General features: G+C 40.6%; 1 protein-coding gene across 1 annotated transcript; it reads left to right on the forward strand.

Annotated features, from left to right (window-relative positions):
* Positions 1-1,115: 1,115 nt before the first annotated feature.
* Positions 1,116-2,950, forward strand: LOC128864274 (uncharacterized). Its single transcript, XM_054103850.1, has 3 exons — positions 1,116-1,592; positions 1,657-2,526; positions 2,588-2,950. The coding sequence occupies exons 1-3, from the start codon at positions 1,379-1,381 to the stop codon at positions 2,788-2,790; spliced, it is 1,287 nt and encodes a 428-aa protein (XP_053959825.1). The 5' UTR covers positions 1,116-1,378; the 3' UTR covers positions 2,791-2,950.
* Positions 2,951-7,580: the final 4,630 nt, after the last annotated feature.

Raw genomic sequence — 7,580 nt, forward strand, 5'->3', positions numbered from 1 at the left:
TCCCTTTTTAATTTTCTTTAAATCTAATCGACCTCCGAAGAAATCTGAGTAGATCTTGTGGTGCCAAGGAGCCAGGGTGGTCGCTTCTTAACACATCAGTGCCAAAGATCTCAAGCCTGATTCTAGCGAAGGCTGGGCAGACGCACAGAAAGTAGTCCGCCGTCTCATCCTCCTCTCCACATACGGGGCAGAGTGCACTGTCTGAGATGCCCACCTTTTCCATGTGGTTCGCCCACGGAAAGTGTGTCGAACCAGCCGCCTACAGTCCCCTCCACTTAGTGACAGGAGGAACTGCGACAGTCGGTCGGACATGAAAAGTAACATCAGTTTTGTCCATCTGCAGCCTCGCTGAATCTGCCAAGCCGCTTGTGGGTTAGAGTAACCCGTTTGCTAATCGTGGCTTTGATGGCTGCAGAAGGGAGTGACAGGACGGGCTCCGGTCAAAGGAAGTTGGCCTCAGAGCCTATTCTGGCTACAGAGTCAGAGATCTCGTTACCCGCGATACCTACGTGTCACGGAACCCATGTTAGCAGCAGGCTATTATGTCTACCAATATACCTACTTCAGCCTGGATTTACAGGACTCGACTACCCTTGAAGGGGTAGGGGGGTTGTCTAAATCCATGAGCGCCGCTTGGCTGTCACTGCAGATACATATAGATCTGACTGGATATAGTGGTGAAGGAATAACCGTATAACGTGTTGGTAGCGGGGGTGTGTCAACAAAATGGTGCGTAAACACTAATTGGATTCCAGGTGAATCGCCACTTGAACCGACCAAACAACCAAGTGAGCCGCAAATCCGGAACCAATTGGTTGTTAGTTACACAGCAACTGAATAGTAGTCACAGCAACTACCACTTCAATATTGTATCCAGCTGTGAAAACTGTTTTCTGGGGCTTCCGGGTTAATACCAAACATATTTTACTAGCCGACACTGTAAACCGAAATTTAATGACCCCACCTTTTTTGCCGGGCATACCTATCTCTCACTTTAATTATTATACATTTTTACGACTTGCTTATTATTTTATAATAGTAATTGCAAAAACTTGTTTCTTTGTTTTTTGCACGCAGTTTTTCATTTTATAGCATTTCAACTTGTCTAACAAACTCAGATATATTCGAGCTGCGTTGCTAAGAGGTGGCAAATATAAATAAAATTCTGCTGTCTTATCTCTAAAGTGATTTTAATTTGATTATCCAGATTAGCTATAAAACAAACATAAATTTACAGAATTAAAGCGCTTTATCTCCTCATATGGCGAGTTTTTAATACGTAAAGGAAGGCGTACGATAGATAGTTTATACATAACTTTGACCAGCTGCCCAGTTTTTTGCCCAATTTAGAAACAACTCTGAAAATTGTAAAGTCAATATGGCACCAGGCGTCCCAACTACGCTGCAAGGCAATCCCAATGAGCAACTCGACATACCCAAGTGGATAAATGAAGATTATTTCTTAGCCGTCCTTGGAAAAGATATCCCAAACTTTAGGAAAATAATTAGCTTCAAGGCGATCGCCGCCACTGCGCCCGGAGAAAACTACTGCTCAATCATGGTGCGCGTTGCCATTGTGGCAGAATTGACAAGTAAGTAAGAAGCCCGCGGTGCGCTGTGTGACGCTACTCTAAAAAACTCCCCATCACATTTCAGATTCTTCAACCACGCAGAAAACTTATATTTTGAAAACTATGTTGGATGCTGAAAATTCCGGATCGGCCATCACTAAGAACATGAATATGTTTCCGAGGGAGGAGCAGACGTACACGGTTTTTCTGCCAAAATTTATGCAACTTTACCAGGCAGCCGGACTGAAAGTGCACTTCGGGCCCAGCTGCATACACACCGAACAGACCACGGAGCGTATGACTTTGGTAATGGAAGACCTGAAAGTGAGTAACTATGCAAACAGCGATCGGCAGAAAGGTCTTGACATGCCGCACATGACAAGTGTGCTGCAAAAGCTAGCAAAAATGCATGCAGCCTCGGCGCGCAATTTCGAATTGAATGGCGCGTACGGCGAGTTATATCAAAATACTTTTTTCACTGAGGCAAATCGTGCAATATACATACGATTACGCACGGCTAGAGATCCTCTGGTAAAGGAGGCAATGCGTGAGTGGCCGCTCGACGGTGCCGAAGATTACATTAAAAACTTTCCAAGCGGTGAACAATTATTTGAAGAGGGCTTGCGCCTGAACGCAATCGATCCCAATGAATTCAATGTGCTGAACCATGGTGATCTTTGGACTAATAATATTATGTTTAAACACGATGCGCAGGGAGCGATTGATGATGTGCTGTTTGTTGATTTCCAATCGGGGAAATGGGGTACACCTGCGATCGATCTTTGGTTCCTGATTATCACGTCAGCAGCCGTGGATATCAAAATCAAAGAATTCGATCGGTTTATTTATATTTACCACAAGCAATTAAACCAGAGCTTGCGTGTACTAAACTACACAAAACCGTTGCCCACACTGAAATACTTGCAGATGCAAATGTTGAAATACGGATTCTGGGGTAAAATTATGCGCGAGATTAGGACGAATTAAAAAATTAGTAATTGTTTTCTCTTTGTCAGGTTTTGGCACAGCCAATAGTGTTTTGAGCGGCATTCTGTTGCCAGTGGATAAAGACGCCAGCATCGAAAACTTTATGAAGCCCGGACCCAAGGGTGATGCTCTCCGCTCGAAAGCGATAACAAATAAATTTTACTCAAACGCCATGTGCGTGATTTTACCATTCTTGCGCCACAAGGGTCTGCTCGACTTTCAAGGAGAATGAATGCTCATCACAGCGTTTATGCAGTTCCGGGATGTTATTTTGAGCAATAAATACTTTAAGTGACTACCTAAAAGGACTATTTGTTTAAATGTGGAACGACATGGACGATAACGAAAATAAATTTAAGGGGCTAGCGGTAGTCAGAGGCCCGAAAAAATGATGATTTTCATTATTTTTTTTATTTCATTTAATTTTTTTTGCTAGTCAATTACTTTATTTTGCAAAAATAAAAACATAGCATTAATACACCATTTTTCGACTTGACTTTGGCAAAATTTCAAAAAGAAATGTGTGAATTGTGTGGAGCCCGTTTCTCCAGAAGTCTCTTGCGGTGATCATCACAAGTCCTTGGAGATTCAACTTAAATAAATCGGACAAGAGAAATTAGTTTTATTATTAGATAATCTTGTGCCTGATCGGCCTCAGGCAATTTTTTTCAGATTTTGGAGAAAAAATTAATTGCTTAAAAAATATTGAAATTTTTGAAAAAAAATTCTTCGTTCAGGCACGACCTTTTTATGCTTTTCAAAAGCAGTATAAATTTTATTGAACTCTACCAAGCGTTTTTTAAGTTACAGGGATCACCAGTTCAAAATAGTTTTGAGAAAAACGCATTTAAAGTTTTGCTAACGAGCTCCGGAGCGCCCGAGCGCCCTTTCATTGTTGAATAACTCGAAAAGTATTTGTCGGATTCACTTCAAATTTTCACACAATATTTTTAAGATGTTGTACTTTAAGAAAATGCAAAAAAAAACACATCAAATTCTTTGAACATTCTGACTACCCCTAATCCCTTAAATATGTTTACACGAGTATGTCCTGCACTGGTAGACGGAGCAATCCGAACACAGGGAACTTTTGATACTTTAATACCAACACCTTTTTTCGCAAAAATGTCTGACTGCTCATAACCTCATCGTTATGGTTCACCTGAAGCATCATTGAGAAATATTGGCAACTCATTCCGAAACTGTGCGTTTGATGTAAGTTGGTGCAAAAGTTCGCGAGACTGGCTTGACACAACCCTCGTTGTCATACAGTTCGTGTGCACGCGAAAGTGGTTATTGTGGGCGAGCATTTGCAGAACAGCGACACGCCTTCAACCTCAATAACTTAGTATTTCATACTGTTGAGAAGCCGTTCCTTGAATCCGTTACATTTTTGATGCGGTTAAAGACTTAAACTTTTAAGGGCGGAGGTTGTTCGTATAATCGGTAAACTATCCAGGAAAATTACGGCAAAAAATGTTTGTGTTATTCCGAATCTAAGTTCCAAGTTAGGCTGAATTAGCCCCTATATCGTTATGATATGCCAAAAGAAATGAGTTTTCTTAATTTTTTCGCAATTTTAAAAATAATACGAACCCCTCGGTATGGATATCTACTGAATTTTTCATTACACAGAAGCACACGTGATTCCCCTGACTACTTATAAATGGTGCAAGTGCTTCCTGACATCATAAGAAATGATCAACAAAAGCCTATGCAATAAGCCAGCTCGCATTACAATTTCAATGACTCATCAATTTTCAGAAAAGTAGTTTTAGTTACCGTCTAATGCGTTTAATTGCACTCTGTTGCGCATTCAAGATAATTGCAATGTTTTATTTCAAAGCGTGTGAATTTAATTGAATAATTAAGTTACTAAAATCGCTTAGCAGGTCTAAAGTTTTAAGAACTTACAGGGTCCGGCATTCGAAGTGTAACCAATTAAAAAGGCCATACATTTAGTTTGTAAAATTACTTTTATTCAATTCAAAGTAAAAAATGTGAGAAAATAATACAAAATTAAGAATCAACTTGCTTTTGCTCGATATGACCGCCTTTTGCCTTGACTATGGCCCTGAGACGGTCCAGAAGCGAATCGCCAATTGACCGAATGTGACTTGCAGGTATTTTGGCCCAGTCGCGAACAATGGCTTTTTTCAGCGCCTCGAGACTGGTGAATCTTTTAGTTCGGAACTTGCTCTCCAAAATGGCCCAAAGAGAATAATCCATCGGATTGGCGTCCAATGAATTTGAGAGACATTGTGTGGACGTTATGAAGTTCAGAACGTTGTTTTTTAGCCATTTTTGTGAGACGCTCCCGAGTCTTGTTGAAACGTTCATGGTCTGCCAGCGAAATGTTTGTCTGCTCATGGCTTCAAAGCAGCTTCCAGAATACTTTCCCGATAATATTTTGTATTTACCTTGATGCAAAGCTCGATGAAAACAATTGGAGAGCGCGCATCTGCATTTACAACGGCTCAAACCATTACCTATGATGGGTGACTGCCTCCTGATGGCCAATCGATGACTCAAATTCTCGTATCAACGGTCGGTGGGAGTTTATGAATTGCTCAACTTCAAAAATTGTCCCGTCAGAAAACACAACGCTCGGAAATTGAATGCTTCGGCCAAGCGAAATAACTCCATCACTCTCTCAAGTCTAACTTGTTGCTGATTTGTGTGAGACCACGCGCCTTTTAGATCTTGGAAGGCTTGACTTTGAGATCGTTTTTCAGTATGCGGCGGATGCTATGGTCAGATATGATCAGTTCCTTCGCCATTTGATTGGCACTTCGTCGGGGATTTCGCTCAACTCGCTTCTTCACTTTTGCAACCATTTCGCGTGACGTCGTGACGTTGCCCATATGTCTTTCGTCTCTGACTCCAAGCGCTCTTTCCATATTTGTAGTGTGTATGCTCTAATTTGATGTCTTGCACTTGTGTGATCCACTATGGCGTTTGTCGTGCCCTTTTTAAGGATCCATAGTTCTCTTCATTCTCTCGGTAGAAAATCTGTTGGTAAATAGTAAAGGAGGCAATAAAACTACGCATCTTCTTCTTCTTCTTAATTGGCGCGATAACCGATTACGTGATTTTTGCCGAGTTTAACAAAGCGCTCCAATCGGCACCAGTTGGCCACAGCAAGTGAATTTAAGTCCTTCCCCACCTGATCTTTCCAACGCAGAGGAGGCCTTCCTCTTCCTCTACTACCACCAGCTTGTGCGGCATCGAATACTTTCAAAACCAGAGCGTTTGTATCCATTCGGACGACATGACCCAGCCAACGTAGCTGCTAGATCTTTATTCGCTGCGCTATGTCTATGTCGTAAGCTTATACAGCTCAACGTTCCATCGCCTACGATATTCGCCGTTGCCAACGTGCAAAGGTCCAAAAATCTTCCGCAGAATCTTTCTCTCAAACACTCCAAGCGTCGCTTCATCGGATCTTGTCATCGTCCAAGCTTCTGCGCCATAGGACGTTAGGACGGGCATGATGAGAGCCTTGTAGAGTGTTAGTTTTGTTCGTAGAGAGATTACGTATCGCCACTCATGAAATACTCTCTAAGGAGCCGATAAAGTATCTTGGCTTGATAATAGACAGGCGACTTAGCTACAAGAAGTACCTATCTGCGGTAAGCGCAAGAGCTGATGTTATCAGGGGAGCGCTAACACGAATGTTGCCTAATATTGGCGGCCCGCAAGGCAGCAGAAGACGTGCAGACGTTGTAGACTCCGTAGTCTTTTACGCTGCCCCGATATGGGTCGGGCCTAAAACGTCCAGCATACAGTATGCAGCACAGGTACTTCGCCGAAGTGCAATAAGGGTGGATTGTGTCTACAGAACGGTCTCGAGAGATGCAATAGGCGTTATCGCGGGCAAACTACCAGCTGACATTTAGGCAAAGGCCGTCCCTATGGCAGGCGACGGGCTAAGCCGTCATTAAAAGTAAAAGCTGCAGAGAGACTGCATTCAATAGAAGAATGGCAAAACAGAGAGGATTCGTGAACTAACGGTCGTTGGACTCATAGGCTTATCTCAAATATTAGCCAATGGGTGACCAGGACACACGAAGACGTTGACTACTATATCACTCAAATACTGAGTGGTCACGGTTGTTTTTTGGAGTACCTCCATACGCCCATGTGAGAGGAACCTGGACGCAGGTACCTGTTGTGTCAATAGGCTAAACGCGGCTCACCTTGACGAAATGTGACCACGGTCCCAGGGTGGAATTCAGCCGATATGAAGGGCTATCATAATGTTAGTGGGAGCATGCCTCACATACCACTGGTGCGACGGCACTTTTGATGATGTTTGTTACATTTTGATTTTAACCTCCTTAAAAAAAAGAACAAAGCTCTGCAGTGGTGGGTGTTAATGTTAATGTTAATGTTAATGTCAATGTTAATGTTAATGTTAATGTTAATGTCAATGTTAATGTTAATGTTAATGTTAATGTTAATGTTAATGTTAATGTTAATGTTAATGTTAATGTCAATGTTAATGTTAATGTTAATGTTAATATTAATGTCAATGTTAATGTTAATGTTAATGTTAATGTTAATGTTAATGTTAATGTTAATGTTAATGTTAATGTTAATGTTAATGTTAATGTTAATGTTAATGTTAATGTTAATGTTAATGTTAATGTTAATGTTAATGTTAATGTTAATGTTAATGTTAATGTTAATGTTAATGTTAATGTTAATGTTAATGTTAATGTTAATGTTAATGTTAATGTTAATGTTAATGTTAATGTTAATGTTTATGTTTATGTTAATGTTAATGTTAATGTTAATGTTAATGTTAATGTTAATGTTAATGTTAATGTTAATGTTAATGTTAATGTTAATGTTAATGTTAATGTTAATGTTAATGTTAATGTTAATGTTAATGTTAATGATAATGTTAATGTTAATGTTAATGTTATCATTATTAGCATTTGATTACCCACCTCGTATCTCACTTCTTGAAAAAGATCTTCAACTGAATTTTAACTGCCGCCCATGCACTGAAAAGCT

The sequence above is a fragment of the Anastrepha ludens genome, chromosome 2, assembly GCF_028408465.1.
Source record: "Anastrepha ludens isolate Willacy chromosome 2, idAnaLude1.1, whole genome shotgun sequence".
Lineage (NCBI taxonomy): Eukaryota > Metazoa > Arthropoda > Insecta > Diptera > Tephritidae > Anastrepha > Anastrepha ludens.

Excerpts from the sequence above, each read along its gene's own strand:
- LOC128864274 (XM_054103850.1), top strand. The coding sequence starts at position 1,379 with ATGGCACCAGGCGTCCCAACTACGCTGCAAGGCAATCCCAATGAGCAA. Across the intron at positions 1,593-1,656 it reads CATTGTGGCAGAATTGACAA|ATTCTTCAACCACGCAGAAA; the intron begins GTAAGTAAGAAG and ends ATCACATTTCAG. Across the intron at positions 2,527-2,587 it reads GTTGAAATACGGATTCTGGG|GTTTTGGCACAGCCAATAGT; the intron begins GTAAAATTATGC and ends TCTCTTTGTCAG.